General features: G+C 46.1%; 1 protein-coding gene across 3 annotated transcripts in view; it reads right to left on the bottom strand.

Annotated features, from left to right (window-relative positions):
• Window positions 1–16,570, bottom strand: part of qkia (QKI, KH domain containing, RNA binding a) — a 64,704-nt gene that overhangs the window by 16,756 nt on the left and 31,378 nt on the right. For all 3 annotated transcript variants that reach the window (XM_056425823.1, XM_056425822.1, XM_056425824.1), the window contains exon 4: window positions 11,760–11,903. In XM_056425823.1, the coding sequence (XP_056281798.1) occupies window positions 11,760–11,903 (144 nt within the window). The remainder of the gene's footprint in view (window positions 1–11,759; window positions 11,904–16,570) is intronic.

The following is a 16,570-nucleotide window of genomic DNA, read 5'->3' as shown; positions in this document are numbered from 1 at the left end:
GAAATAGAGAGCGTGGGAATACGAGAGAAGACAAGACGGCGTAGTGAAAACCAATTTGTCTGCTCCCGAGAGGGCCGACACTCGCGGAGGCCTCGCTGCCGGTCGGGCGTATGCGCACACGCGTGTCCACCAACACGCTACCGCACACATTTCTCGGGCCTTAGCAAGGGCCAGGGTCAGGCTCCCACCCAACTACTCCAATTACCTCAGCAGTACACACAGGCTGCTCCCGGGACGCAGAGAAGCAGAATGTGGAGCACTGAAAACGGGGAGAGAAAGATGTGGAGGAGGAGATGACTCCATGTAGAGGGGTGGGGCTGGTAGTGGCAGCAGCTGTTTTTCCTCCCGTAACGCTCCCTCTCTCACTTCCTTTTTGGTGCCTTCCCAAACTCTAACATCTGGAGGAAAATGATTACTCTCGCTCTGCTGCCAAAAACGACTTATCAGCAATTCCACACTCTCCAGAAGCGTACGGTTAGAAAAGGGGAAGGAACGAGGACTTGTGGCAAGCTTCAAAACTTCTCCACTTTACATAAATAAGTGACAAGAAAGTTTGATCAATTCAAGTCAGCTACAGAAAGCCTGGAAGTTGGATTGGAAGAGAAATGAAAACATGTGCAGCAAACCCAATTCCCATGTTTTCCACGACTACCGTAGCAAAAAGGCTAAAAACAGATAAATATGCCAAAGACATCCTTTTTTTCTTAAGGAAAACATGCTTCAATCAAATACTAAAGAATATAAACATTACATATTTACAATACATACAAAAACTATTTTTTATATCAAATCAACAGATGCAACCTCTTACCTTTTCCCTTCCATAAAAAGCACTCAAGAAGATCCTCTCACTCACTGCTGCACTTCCAACGGCAATTTTCTTTCCTCTGGCTTCTCTTCGGCTTTCGGGAACATATCTGCCGAGGGAATCGGGCCTCAACTGTATTTTCCTTTTCCCCAAAGACCAACAACGCAATCTCCCACGACTCCCTTCTCCCCGTCTTATACCTTCACAACACCCAGCAAAGCTGCTTCATTTCTCGTTTCCTACTTCGCTCCCAGACAGCTCTGTTCGCGATGAGCGCCATTAGTCATGCTAAACCGCCAACACACTCGCTCATTAGCATAGAAGTGAACCTGACTCCAGTCAGATTATGACAAACGCATGGTGGCTGCTCCGCCCCATTACTGCCACTCACACGGCTTCCTGAGGTAAAGTTGAAAGCGGCCCGTTGCAAAGCCAGGAAGCAGCTCTTCTGTCAATACATCTGCGCATCACAACAAAGCTCATAAGCGCCAAGGCCTCAAAGGAAAAGCTTTGTCTGCTGTGGCGTTGGCTGGTACTCGGGGTGTTACTATATGTTGCAGAGAAGTATAATTTAATTGGCAGAGGCTAGTTTACTTCCACGTCTCTCTGGGCTTATCCCTCACATGCAAAGTCAGTGTGGTCGGCGGACGCAGCCCCGGCCCCCGGCTCTGGGATCCACGGGGCTCATAATAGCTTTGTACGATGATGAAAAGGGTGAAGTGGGCAGCCTCGGTTCTCTGAGCTAGTCCCATCAATGTCAACTGACACACAAACACACACACACTCAGTGCAACTGACAGGAGAAAGCAGAGGAAAAGGAGGACGACAGAAAATCAGTTTTTCCAACCAGCTCAGTGAATTAACTTGAATAAAAAGGGGGGGGGGAGAGAAAGATATTGTGTTCCTTCTAGTAGTACAAGGGAAAAGCTGTGCAGGAGTTCTGAGTGATGTTGTTCATCCTCAGAAACCGGGCTGTTATTCCATGTAACATAACGGCATTAAGACCGGATTAATCTTCATATAAATAACCTGTAAAAACACAGATTCAACGACAAGATTTAGATGCACCATTAAAGCTTGTTGCTTTGCACCGGGTTTGAAAAGCAGATGAGATGTTGCAGGCGGAGAGCGGGAGGGATCGTCCAGCCCGATGCACAGCTGCGTGTTCTCCCTGTTCTCTCAGCACGTGTTCCCCACCTACCAATAACATTCCCTCTCCTTCCTCCGTCCTCCCAGCCCTTATTCCCAATTTGTAATCTCAGTTTCTTCGTTATTCAGCCACCCCTATTCTTTCCCCCCCTTCGCTTTCCTCTTTCCACCAGGCTGCCAGACGGTGCATTGTTCCGTCGCTGCGATCCTTTAATGCCATCCAATCGAGCAGGGAATATCTTGAAGGGATTTGGCCAGGGATGATTACAGAGCTTTAAATACTGCTCGGGGATTTGCATCATTCAAAGATCCTGACTCCTAAAACAGGGATATAAGCGCCTCCTGCTAGACGAGGATTCAAACCTGGGACCCTTTGAATGGATCTATGGACGTATGCAGTCAGCCCATGACACAAACATAATTAATACTTCCTTCAATTATTCACATGCAAGGCGGAGTATGGGAGAAATGTTGATGTCCAGTTAATTCACAAAAAAATGATCTTTTCTACAATGCAAAGATATGTCACCAAAAACATAACGTTCACTCGGATTCTTGAGATGACTTGGATCACCGACTGAGCTTGAAGCCCTACATTGCATCGCTGCATCGGTGTTGCATGCCTTAACACACGATTGGGATTTAAACCGAGCTTTTTGAAAAGAAAAGAGAGTTGGTTTGAGTTGTGTTGCGCCCCGGTGAACACAACCCACGTTTCACTCTGGGAAAACCAGCCAGAGACGGCAGGTTAAGTATCGTAAACATCAATGCTAACCATGAGTGTGAAAGAGGGACCGTGGTAAACAAACCAAACGAACCAGAGCGAAACCACAGAAAAAACAAGCGCCTACACTCGGGACACCGTGGAGGAGGCAAAGAAAGCCGTCGGTCCAGAGTCGGCTGGCGGCACTGAGAGCGTGAGAGTCTGAAATGACTTCGGCATCGCCGTGGTGACGCATCAGACTGGAGGGGCTGGATTTGACATGCGGCCTTTGGGCTCTGAACGCTGAGCTCTACACAATCCTGTCGTCTTGCCTAAACACTGGGACACAGTCGCATGAGAGAGATGAAAGCACCGTGTGTGTGTGTGCCCACTTTGCAGATGAAGCTTGACCCTAGTGGCGCCCCGAGGGAAGTTCAGGAACTACATTGAGTGGACAATGTATAAAGCGAGTGTGAGAGACGCAGGCGCAGAGCGGCAGAAAGACAGCGTGGGTCCTCACCGCAGCCCCCCGACGAATCCACACACACACATCTGCATTGCCACTCTGTAAAGGGATTACGGAGAGCTTCAAAGAGAGGCAGAGAGATTGTCCAGGGGCCTGTAGGGTCCCACTCCATGCCACCGGGGGACCAGGGCAGATTAATCTGCCTGGTGTCGACCAGTCATCTCTCCCCACTCACTGCATTAAGACACTTGAGAACCCCCTTGAGCAGCCACAACCAGGTGGATTAAGACGCAGGCGGTTTTACAGGGACCGAGGTGGTTGGGGATCAAACGGCACGTGGAAGCGCCTGTGGACATGCACCTTCTCTGGGGAGCGTGGTCGACTTAAACGCCTAAACGAACGAAACAAGAGAAACGGGACTGATTCCCAAAAGAGGGATGACATGGAAGAGATGGAGTAGAAACAGGATGCTGTTTCAAGGCGGAATAAGGGAAGAACCCAAGAGACGCCGTAAAAGAGAAAGTGCTAATTCCAGTGTGATGAAGAGGAGGTGTAGCTCAGGACAATAATAGAGGACGCAGCGCTTCCACCAACAAGAAGTGCCGTGGCAGTTTATTATTCTAACCCAACATTTAGGCTGGTTCAACGAGCCGGATTAATCATGCGTTTGTTTTAGTGATTAATAGTTGAATTATCCATCACTATTAAGAATGTGAGATTCAAAATACATCCCTCTATGATACATATTGGTTCCTTACGTCCTGAACTTGTTCTTAGCGCTTGTATTTTGGGAGTAACTGCAGTGTGTATGCCTCATACATACAAGCTGAAGCTTACAGTGACACATCACAGGGGTTAGGGTGATGCATATGCATGTTACCGGGCTCCTCCATTCCTCACCAGTGAGTTGGTGAATGACGGATGTGAGACGAGTGAGGGAGGTGATGAAAGGTGCCATTCAGCACAAATGTTATTGCAATCGGAATCTCTTCCCCGCTTTAGACTTCTTTACCATTTCTTGCGTCCGGCTCCGTGAGCCGACTCCCGGTGATGAGGGGAGCAGCGAGCAGAGTGGAATTCAAAGTCGTTCTTGTTTTCATTGCTGCTGCTCCGCCAACATGTTAAAGCACACATCGTCTGAGGCTAATGAGCGGACTACAGGTCTGCCGCTGGGGAAATACAATCTAAACGAAACACAATTACTCGCATTATGACCAAGTCATTGAAATCAGCTGTTTAACTCTTTAAATGGTATTTATTCAAATGGCATGTGACTCTATAGCTACAGCGAGGAGGCAGAGGGGCCACGTTTAAGGGGACCGGTTGTAGAAGTCTGCCCAAATTTCCATTGGGGGCCAGGAAATGAAACCGGAGGAGGAGATGAGGGAAGGTGGCCAGGCATGGGCAGGTTGAGCCCTGCAGGGTGCCGTGTCTTTAGGGTTAGAACCACCTGTCCGCCCCCCAGGAGAGCCATAGAGCTGGAGACGAGGAGATGGGCAGATGGAGATGCCCTTGGGCCAAGACAGGAGCAAGTCCCTCCTGTTGGGGTTGAGATGAAAGGGACTTGGCACTCGTGGAAAGACGCTCAATGGTTCCTCCATGTCGCACGGCAAGGAGAAGCTTCGACTCGAGGAATGCGTGCGACTTGGGAGTCGTTAAAATGAGGTGCAGACTTAGAACTACAAAGAGGCGTTTGTGGCACATCCTTTCCAGGCATGACCCTGAAGACGGGGTCATGCTTGAGTTTGCGTTCAGGAGTTCATGCCAACATTCAGGCCCCAGGAATGAGGCGTTGTATTGTTGTCTGGAGTGCAATTTAAGAGTGAGGGGGTGATGGACTCGAGCTCACTTGTTGTTATTTATGTTACCAATAAAATCATTAGGGAAAAAAGGCTGTGGGCATGTATTCACACACGCTCGAGTGGTTCTGGTTACGGTCACTTCTCCAACGCTAACCAATCAAACGACATGCAGCAGAAATCATTGAAGTGTCTGAAAAGCCACATCTGCTTCCTGTGGTCAAATGGTTTGAGTGGTCAAATTAAAAGGCAATTTATACACCACAGTTTGTGTTTGCTCCACCTGCCTCACGTGTGTTAGCAGGGCATAAGGACCAAAAGACATACAAGGACCAAAAGGCTGGATACACGAGTACAAAGACTGAGGATTTGAAGAGAAGCCAGCTCCTTTCTCTACTGCGAGGGAGTGAATGGAAGCTCAAATACAGACAAAGAGAACAGTATTTACGGAGGAGCAGGGAGGTCACCAAGTCAAGGAAGCCAATTAAACAGGAGATTAACATTCACCTGGAAGCTGCCGTGTCTACGTGCAGGTGTATCTGTGGGGTCCTGGGAGTTGGAGATCAGGAGGTTAATATGATACAATCCAACTCCTCCATTAGCCTGATGGAGGTAATCACAGCCTGCGGGGACGGCGAGGCCTTAAAACTACCCATCACCTGCCTACCTGAAAGGCCCCAAAGTATTTTTAAAACGGCTGCCGTGGTGATATAATGGCTGTTTGTCATGATCACATGTAAACATGTGTTCAGTGCGTGGGATGAGAACAGATCGCCTTCTTCACGAAGGCGACGTCACAGCCTGAGGTCTGCAGCTCGGCTTCAGGCAACAAACTATAAGCTATGGTGGGGAGATTTCCCGGGATGATAAAAACAGACGAGCTCATTTCATTACAACTTTCAGGAAGCGAAATATACAGAATGTCAGACATACCTGTTTTTGACTATTGCCTTTAGAAGCGCTAACATAACATGCATCAACCAGAGCCACTGGTATGCACCAATGGATGAGGTTCAATGAAACATGTGATCTGCTGTCCTTATGGACGTGGCTGGATGTTATACATGACAGGACGTGGGGGTGGGGGGTTGTAAATGGGAGTAAATAAAAGGAGAATGGGAGTGATAGGCAGGCCTACCCGAGAATAAACATCATTAATTGGGGAGGCACACAAGGATGGATGCAGCCAGATGGTGTTTTGTACTCATTTGTCATACGCTGCTGACAGAGAGGGGAGGACAGAATGAGAGCGGAAAAAAGCAAAGAAAACCCAAAAAGAAGTGTTTATCGATTGCGAAGTCGGCCCACGGCGAGAGGAGACTTCACCGTTGGGATCCAGCTCTGCGTGGTTCTCTCTTCCTGCCCGAGTGGTTCTGGGAGTTGTACCGCTGCAGCGCTCTGCCAAGCTGGATGCACACCGGCGAGTACAGACGCAACACTCCGCAGATCGCCAAACTTGGCGACCATTAAGGTCCATCTGTCTTGGTTTTTACAAAAACACCTTCTACTTTATGTGTGTACATGGCAACGTGAAAGAGGAGAGGAAAAGAGAAGGCACAGAAGGAAGAGGGGAGATGCAGGAACAACAGGGCCGCGGTACGGGTCGGCCTGAAAGAGAAACGGTGTGGAGGTCGAGAAGAACGACAAACACGGACAAAGATGGAGGGCTCTCGCGTCGGTATCCACCGCCGAGGCAGAAAAGTAGAGCGATGAAACCGTCTCATGATTATCAGAATGTAAAGAAATACCAAAAATAGAAGTTAGAAAGGGGCCTAGAAGGACTTAGGGGGGAGATGGAGCACAACAGGCACGGCTCTGACACATGTTGACCGATGGATCTCCAGGACTTTAAACCACATGTCCAGGACCAAACTGAAATCTCGGTTTATACATGAAAAAGTGAGAACGTTTAGTATTTAAACTGTGAATTCCAAAGCATACAGTCGACATTAAATTAAACAAATGACCAGCGAACTTTCCAGTTACGGTGCGTTCGCTTGCAACGCGGGAAAAAATTAAATAAAATTGCGCCCCCAGTATGAGAGCGTATGCCGGCTTATGTTTTGAGCGTCTTCCTTTCTAAAACATATTCATTATTTTAAACTCGGCGTGAATGAACTTGTGAATATAACACATTTCCATGACTTTCGCATGTTAGGGATTTCTTTTTTACATCTTGCAATGAATTATATGCATCTTTTTCTAGATGAGCAACATTTGAACTGATAATAGTGCAAACTGGTCAAAGTTATGTTTTTACTGACAATTCAATTAGATACAAATCTAAGGATTTCATTTGTCACGAAAAGAAACACCGCATCCAACTAGACTCGGGTGACATTCAGAAGAACCTAAAAGCAAAATACACACACAAACACTATCTAACAGGAAATGGTGCCTCTAGGCGAAAGCATGCAGATGGCCTTGTCCAATTGTCTGCCTGTCACTTTTCCATAAGCACTTCATACTGTGTGGTGATCTGAGGGAAGCAAGGAGAATGCATCATATGCATCACAATGTCCAGTGTGTACACACATCAATCAAACACACGCACAAGGAGCTTGAAGACACAAAAAGACACACAAACTGAAAAGCACCCAAAGACCCAGACACAACGTCGTCTGTCCAGCCACACCCGTCGATGGCTCCCGGCAGTGAGACAGGATCATATTGAGATTGATGTCTGTCAACCAGTGACGAACACGTGTCACACCTGTACAGGATTAAGGAGCTCCCCGTTGGCCTCGGCTGTTTGTCACGTGACACGGTTGGCCTCGATTGGTTAATTGCACTAAAAGAGGGAAGCTGGATCAAAGTGGTGGCGCCATGGAAACCCCTGGGCGCGTGCGGTTGTCAGGCCAAGTCTTGCATAACAGAGGAAGTGTTGTGTTCACCATCCCAGTGTTTGACATGTCAGAGTACGACTCAGAAGACCATTAATAACAGAACGGAGTCGTTTCTTTTGAATTTAAAGACTGCAATGAACTGCTTCTTATTTGTGATGGTGACATCATTGTATATCAAGATGGAATACACACAAGTCAGGCTTTCTGTCTCAGTTGGCAGTTATTGATCAAAGGTCTTTCCCTCTCTCTCTCTCCCCCCCCCCCCTCTCTCTCTCCCTCTCCCTCTCTCCCCCTTCTAGGCACCAGAAGGGGCAGCAGTGTGGCCCAGTCAGTGTTTATGCATTCAGCTCTGCACTATGTGAGCGGAGGTTACCTGAAGTGCAGTCGGGTTCTGCTGCCGGCTCCGTTTGAGGCCTTAACCGCAGACTCGAGGGATGAGCGGAGCATCTCCGTGATTGTGTATGCGAGTGTACGTGCATGCGTGTAGAAGTATTTTTCTAGGCATGCGTATCCATGTGTGCTCTTCAGTGTGTATTTACTAGGGCAGGATCAGTGGAGTAAATCCACACTTGAAAGGAGTAGCTCAATCTGGCTCTTCTACCCATCTCTCTCTCTCTGTGTCTCATCTCGCCGATGCTCCCCGGCCCCCAGTTCATGGCGAGGTGAAGAGTTCACAGGGAGCAGAAGAGGGGAACCTTTAGTCTTCCCATCAGCACCTCTTCCAACTGTCACTCATGTTCTAGAGTAAGGAGCAACCATATATATCTATATATCATTATAACCTACAAAACACACCATGTATGTACAGTGTCACTCGGTTGGTCCCATATCTGGTGTAATAAATTCATCATTATTGCAAAATCCAACTCGTGTGTTAGAGACTCCAAAAACATCTTCAAAACAAAAACGAGATTTTTTAAGCAAAAAAAAAACATTGATACTGAATTTATCCCCCGAAATGAAAAAAAAAGAAGGTTGTTTCATGTCAGACAACCTGGCTCCTAATCCCAAGAGAGTAAATTATGAGATTATTTAAAAGCAAAACTGTCATTAACTTAATTAAAACACACGTTGCCTTTAACTTCAATTTACCACACGCTTTGTAGGCAAACCCTATTAGTTATCCTCTTTGTTTAATTGCTGCAGCCGAGTCCTCCTCAATATCAAGTAAAGCTCGTTCCTTGAAAGGGAATAAAAAGCGTGTTTTCTCTGCAATTTAATAAAGGCGATTTAACTCAGCCAAATGTGGAGAAGATGCCTTTCATTATAGCGGTGCGTTCCCAGTGTGTACATCGTTTAATCCCGTCTAGTTTCGCATGATAAAGGGCATTCCTGCCAGCCAGCTCTCCTGCCCACCCACTCATGTGTGCATGCACATAACATGAAGAACATATCGTGCCTCGAGAGGTTCATGGCTGGATAACGCGCCAGAATTCAGGGACGGGATTACAGTTACTCTTTACTGACTGTCACTTCTAACCGTGCCAGGCCATCGAGGCAGTGGAATAAGAGGGAGGCCTCCGATGGAAGCAGAATGAAAGGCAGGGTTCTTACACATGTTGACCAGTGGATTTCCAGGACTTTTAACCAAATTTCCATGAACAAACTGAAATCTCGGTATAAAGAAGACACATTTAGAAAATTTAACGTATGCCGGCTTATATTTTGAGCGTCTTTCTTTAACCCTCCTATTACCTTCGGGTCAATTTGACCCCATTCAATGTTTAATGTCGGTGTTCTTTCAGGTCAATTTGACCCCAGGCTGTTTTTCACTGTGTCAAACATATAAGAAATATCAACTTTTTTATATATTTAAAGGCTATTTAGGTAGTCAACAAACAAACATAAAGTACCTCACACTTAAACTTGGGAAACAATATTAATTCTAATAATTTTCTGTAGGTTTTAATTGCTGGGGTCAAATTGACCCCGAGGGTAAAATATGTCAGTAAATATAAAGGTAACAGGAGGGTTAAACATTGAATCGGGTCAAATTGACCCTAAGGCAACAGGAGGGTTAACAAAACATATTAATCATTTCAAACTCCATCAACTCAAACTCAAATGAACATGTGATTATAACAAATGTCCATGACTTTTCCAAAACTTTTATGATTTAAGTTTTTTCCATGACTTTTCCAGGTCTGGAAATGACCATTTTAAAATTCCATGACTTTTCCAGGTTTTCCATGACCGTAGGAACCCTGGAAAGTCAGATCTACCAAACTAAATATGGTTTATTTTTAGAATCAATACTAAATTATGGAGTAAAAGGTTTTCATGATTGGAATATATATATAACCAGAGACACGTGCACGTGTTGCTTTTAACGCCTCAATAATTTACGGTCAATTTGATAGGCTCAGAAAACACACGTTGTCTATCTATTGGAAGGATCTTTTCATTACGTTAAAATGAACAAAGAATGCTTGAAGGAAAATGGCCTCTGGTGGATTGCAATGGGTCATTAATTACCTCTATAAAATCTCCTGTTTCAATTGAGTGAAACTTTTTATGAGAAAGATTTTATTTGTACCTGAAGAGCTTCAGGCGGCTTTCTTGTGTGTGAGAAATAAAAGAGGAGAGCTCCTCCTGAACCCAATAACTGGCTCAGGTACTGAATCACCAGAACATCCTGGAAGCGCTCGTCAGGCTGCGAAATGAACAGAGATTTTAAGAGAAGTGAGGACGCTATTTCTGTGGCACTCCATTCTAATGCGTTTGCCAAGAGTCGTCATCGACTTAAAAGCATGCCGAAAAGGGTTGTGTGTGTGTGTGTGTACACGCGTGTTAACAGCGACTCATTCTGCATCACATTGTTGCTTACAGAGACGGCTTCATCCTCCAGTGTGTGCGTGCACATAGTCGAGTGTGTGCATTTGTGTGTACATCTGTAACACTCCTCTCAGAAACACAAACAAGTGCCCAAATGTGTGATGCAGAATTAAGAGAAAAGCAATCCCTAAAAACAGACCACTTGAGCGTGCTCCTCTACATATCTGGCCCGAGGCCTCGCGAGGACACGGGGAGATCCCGACGGCGCCTCTCAGATCTTACATCCGTGACCAGTGCAGCGGCTCCAATAAGCTAAATGCAAAGTGACAGTTCTGGCTCTGGACATAGCTAAAATAAAGATGTATAGATGTGTTACTTTGCTGTTCGGCTTTCCTGGCCTCCTCTGTGCTTTTGTTCATAATTTAACAGAGGTCATTTCTTTGAGGTGTCACTTACTCGGTGTTTGCGTCATAATTCAACTCCTAAAAAGTGATGTGCTGATGAATTGAACTACAGCGACATAGAGTGCAAACATTGTCCTCGCTGCCATTTATATATTTTGTTTTATGTAAATGAAGAACTTGTGTAAACATAATTTAGTATTAATAGGATAAGGCGTGTGAAGGAAAGCAAATGAACAACATTGTGGTTCAAGTGACGCTGCAGCTCTCGTTCCATGCATGCTGGGCATTGGCTGGCCCCGTTTCCGCAGACCACCCACCCCTGTGCATTGCCACCTGGTGGCGTATATGGGCCTTCAGCTGCCCCGTCCACCTGGTCACCACACGGAGAATACACATTACATGCCAAAGAACTATCGGCAGCCATCACGAGTGGCACAGAGCAAGAGGAAGTCGAGGCGGGGGGGGGAAGGCGGAGATGAAATGTGGCAGTGGCCGGATGCACGTAGGGGGAGCTTATGTTGTTCCACTCCACTGGGGGCCAAACCTGTTCTCCTGGTCCATGTGGAGGTAAACAGGATGCCGACAGTGGGATCGCATGTGTAGCTGAAATATGTTGTTGTTTGGACTAAGATCAGAGAGAACGGCATCTCGGCACCAATGAATATGTCTTTGTCCTTTGTGTCGACTTCCTTGGAAACTCAGACGACTTCACTTGTTGAGAGCATTAAATAACTCACAGCAGCTCCCATTCTGCATGGTCGTGTGTGTGTGTGTGTGTGTGTGTGTGTGTGTGGGGGGTATGTACTTACAGCAGGTACGAGAAGCTTCTTGACCTCCTCCACCGCTCTCCTCATCTTGATCTCAGCTCTGCCCTGCGTGTCTTCCACTGTGATCAGGACATGAAGGTCTTCGTTTAAGTGTTCCCAGTTTGGCTTCCCTCTGTTCTGCTCCTCCTGGACCGAGAGAGAGAGAGAAAGAGAGAGAGAGAGAGAGAGACGGTGAGTGAATGTGACGGTGTGGGTGTGCTGGAGCACCAGAGCCGTAACGCAGCATATCAGAGGAAGAGGCCGGCGTCTACAAAGGACGACGGAGCCCTGTGAAGAGAAGCAGAATGACAGGAGTGGCCCTTTGGTCAGCTATTTAGCTATAACTTTGAAAGGACGCCCTTCCTTAATAGATCCCCGGCTTCACAGACAAAGACGACAGCGAGCCCCGCGGCAATTAATATCAGGGAAAAGATTGATGGGTGTGGGGATAAGAAGGAGATGGATGGGGATTTTTTTTTTTATCCACATCAACTTAATAGAACGCTTGCAATTATGATTTAGTCCAAAGGGCCACCGGATTGCGTGTGAAGGCGCACCAGCGTGTGCGTCTGTCACCGACTCGCGTGGACAATACTGTTCAGGTAACAGAAGCTCCCCGGGGGAGTCGCTTCCCCGCCTGAAAAGGCTGCGCCGAAGCACTCAGAGGGCGCCAAATTGTGGCGCTGGCAAAATGGGCTGTGTTTTTAAAAAATGACATCAAAACTCGATAGCCTTTCGATCATTTTCTAGATTTGAATTGGGGGGACTCTTTTGTGGAATGGTCGAATGGGATGTGGAGAGAAATATATTAAGAAAAATATGGAGTAGCGCTACATTTTTTTTTTTAACACACTCCTCCATTTAGCAGATATGTTCCTCCCTAACAATTTTAATGTATCAATTAGTACATTTTTCAAAGTAAAAGTCCTTAATGATTAAAGAAATGTCATTTTTTAACTGTTTGAGGCGCTCTAGATATGTTTTCCATCAGAGTCTAAGGCAACGACTGATGCAGATGTGTTCAGGACGTCCCTGACTTCCCCTAGCCTGGCAATCAAACATATTTACTGTCTCAAATTATGAGATTTTTCAAATTAAAAGTCCTAAATGTTTGAAGAAATCAGTAATTTCTTGAATGTTTGAGGTGCTTTATATATGTATTTCCTCATATCAATAATGCTACACAATAAATAGAATGCTTCAATCTGTGATCGGTATTATCGGATCGGCAGATACTGATTTCAGTGATCGGCACCAAAAAACCTGATCGGTGCATCTCTAATGATAATATTTGACAGATTTGATGAAGGCACAAGAAATCCAAATGTAAAAATGAATGCAACTGAAAAATAGCTGATAGTTTCAGGCAGTCATCCCAGCATTCTTCCCTCTTGCAGGTTTGCAGTGTCTAATTAACAATGCATTCCAGCGCTCTGCAGGGGGTCCACCTGACATGATTTCAATGATGTCACAACCAGACCCACAGAGTGAGAGGGGAGCACACACACACACACACACATCTTAGGGGCTTGAGCTGAGTGCCACCCTCCTGCTTTCTACTCCACAGAGACCTGTTGCCATGGCACTGCTCTTTACAACACACACACACACAGGAAAGTTCAATATTCCACTCTCGTTTTCCCCTTTTCCACACATGGGGGAGAGCCTAGTTTCAGCAGTCAGGCCATTATTTCACAATCGCTGTTTGCTTATGGCCTATTAGGGGACGAGAAGGTGACTCAGCCTTTTCTAGAGGGGACGCAGACAGACAGGCCACGACGGGCTCCCTCTGAAAGCACATCGCAGCTGCATAAATGCTTTATAGTGTAAGATTGTTCCCAAGATGGAGCCACGACAAGTCCACATGTCTGTGCGTCTGTGTGTAAAGTATGCATGCCGAAGCTCCGGCAGACTCTGATTCAGTTAGGGTAATGGGCAACGAGATCTGGGAACACACACGACTGCCTGTGAAGGTCACTCTGCGCCCTCTGAGAGTGACAGCATGACAAACAGGAGGACGGGTGGACGGGGAGAACAGAGAGCACTGGAGGGAATCTGGGAAGGCCTTTGAAGAGAACGTCCACGCCGGCCCACATCAAATGCCACGGCTATAACCGCATCAGTTTTGGTCAAATATGTAGCATGAATAAATAGCTTGCACACGGCATCTAGAGACAACATCTCAGAATAGGATCGGGGGGAAAGACTGCCGGTCAGTTATGTCTCCTGACGTCCGTCATCTGCACAGCTCCGAATAGCCCCTTCCACTTTGATCCTCGAGGACATTCCTAGGGGTCGATGTAACTGAGGCTAAATGCCAGCAGACCAAACAGGTGCAACAGGGAGCTGCAGGGGCACGCAAGGACAAGGAGAAAACAACGACAAAGGAATATGAAATGATATATTAAATGCCAACTTTGTAAAATTCTTTCTACTTTACTTTTCAAGTGAGACCGTGAAATACAGAGTCACTGAATTGAAATAAAGCATGTTTCATTGATGCGCGGTGTCCTCGGTCTACTTTCGTGATTGCTTTGGGCCGGATCTCTTTCTATAAAAATATATCTCTGAGTGGAAAGTCTAAATTAAAAAAGCACAAACGGGACAGGTGCAGATCTACAGAGGGAAATCCTGAAGCGCTCTCCTAAACGATAGAGCCTCGCTCTGTGTGGAAACCGTGTGCCATTTACCATCTACGAGTCCTCAGCCATCGCCTTCCACCAGAGAAATGCCACCAAACAAACCCTGTGGCATCAAAAACAACAACTGGAACTTTTGCTTTTATTTTCACATTTATAAAATAGCTTTCGATAAACTCTTAAAGACGAAATGAGCTCTCAGTTGCACCGGGTCAAGTCATCAGAACGCAGGAGAAAAGAAAGGAAACAACAAAGTCAACTTCGACTTATAAACAAAACGAGTAGCGTGCTGCGGCGCCGGCAGGCCGATCAGTCAACTCATCGATCGGCAATGTCACATTTGAGTCTATTTTCTGGCCGGGGTTAAAGATCCAAACCTGAGGCGTGTTCTGTTCCGCCGGTGACCGCGCCGATACCACTTTTGATAAGTGCCAGGACAATCAGCAAAACATACAGAATAAATCAAGAGTTTTATAAGGGTGCTTTATTTGATATGAAGCATTCCTCAAAGTGCCCGTCTGAAAGGACTTTCAGTTTAATGTGAAACGGAGGTCTTTCGGGCAAACTGTAAAATAGAATTAGGGAATTGTTTTTGCAAAAGGGAGGTAAATAACTATTGCACGCGTCCATTGGTCGATATAAAATACCTGTAATTAATTGATGTTGTTCTTGATGTTTTGTATTCAGCGTGACTGAAGGAGTGAAAACCACAGGGACTCGAGCTGCCACTTTATATAAAGTTTGATTGAAATAAGTCCTTTTCCCTTCCAATTGTTGGGACAATAATCATCAAAAACATCCATCCCTTAGAGCAGCAACTAAAGACTTTACTAGATTTAACAATAAACAAGGAAAAGGTGCCCGACGCAGGAGACTGGAAGAGGTTTGAGCGTCGCGGCGTCAAAAACACCTTCAAAGAAGTACCAGCCATGAAAATAGTACGCGATTCATCCCGTCTCAAAACACGCGTCAGACGGGTTTCTAAAAGTCTCCGTCTAGAAACATTACAGGGACGTCGCCCCCACAGCCACCTTGTTATTAGTGGAGTCTGAACAGCGCGTGGAGCGCAGTCTGGAGACGGGTTGTTATCCTGCGCTCGTCTCATGTCTATTATTTGAGCTGAACGTCAAGTCCCACTCACACACACACACACCAGTCACTTCATGATTTTCATAGTGGAATCATGACTGTTGCATCAATACATTAATGATTACATAAATGTATAATTCTCTGCATATTCTAAACTAAATATGCACGTATTATTAGTGAGATTGAGAATACCCTGTCATTTCAGTCCAGACTGAACAGTGTGTCGACATCTGAAAAGAGGCGTTGCAGTGACGGAGGCTCACGGTGACCAAACCGGTAACATTACATTTAGTCTTTGTTCAAATGGTGACCTGCTCAATGTACGCAAGCAGCCGCAGGAACGGCAGGTACAATGTATTATTCTAAAATAAAAATAAAACAGTTAAAAGCATTATATTTCTAAAGCACCACATTTCTCTCTGCTTTTCTTCTCTTGCCATTGTTCTTTATTCGACTCTTCTCTCCCTCCGCCGGCGCTCGTCTCTCTCAGAGCTCCAGTGAGCGCCGCCCGGGAGGGAGCGACCGGCTGAATTATTGAGAGCATAAAAACGCTGCCGCTAATGGATCCTGAATAAACACGCCGGCTAAGCTGCTCCCGCGGCTTCCTCTGCTGCCGCGGGGCGTCGGGCTGGAAACACAGGACGAGGACGATGACGAGGCTGCGGAGACGGCTCCGACACCCCGGCCGTCCAAACACGTCGGAGCTCACCCGACAGATCCTCGTGATTTATTGACGTCGGAAACAACAAAGGATGTAAAAACCGTCCGACCATCGGATGTTTTTTTCCATCGGCGTTTGTTCGTTGCTGTAAACCACAGTCGTCTATATTCTTAATGTTCCTTCCTGTCCCTTACTTTAAAGTATTGTGTAGAAAGCTGACAATCATATCATTATATAGATGTACTAAACCCCAGTCTGCTACAAATCTAATTTACTTCATACCTTCTTCAAGCAACCAGCCGGGACTATTCATAAACCTTTTCAATACAGAGTTATATGAAGTACATGACCCTGCTCTGTGGTATTGTGTGCATCAATGTTTCACTGCACTGGGCCTTTGTTAGCATCATAATTTCACAGCCTTT

The sequence above is a fragment of the Pseudoliparis swirei genome, chromosome 11 (assembly GCF_029220125.1).
Source record: "Pseudoliparis swirei isolate HS2019 ecotype Mariana Trench chromosome 11, NWPU_hadal_v1, whole genome shotgun sequence".
Lineage (NCBI taxonomy): Eukaryota > Metazoa > Chordata > Actinopteri > Perciformes > Liparidae > Pseudoliparis > Pseudoliparis swirei.
This window is presented reverse-complemented; position numbering and strand designations above follow the sequence as displayed.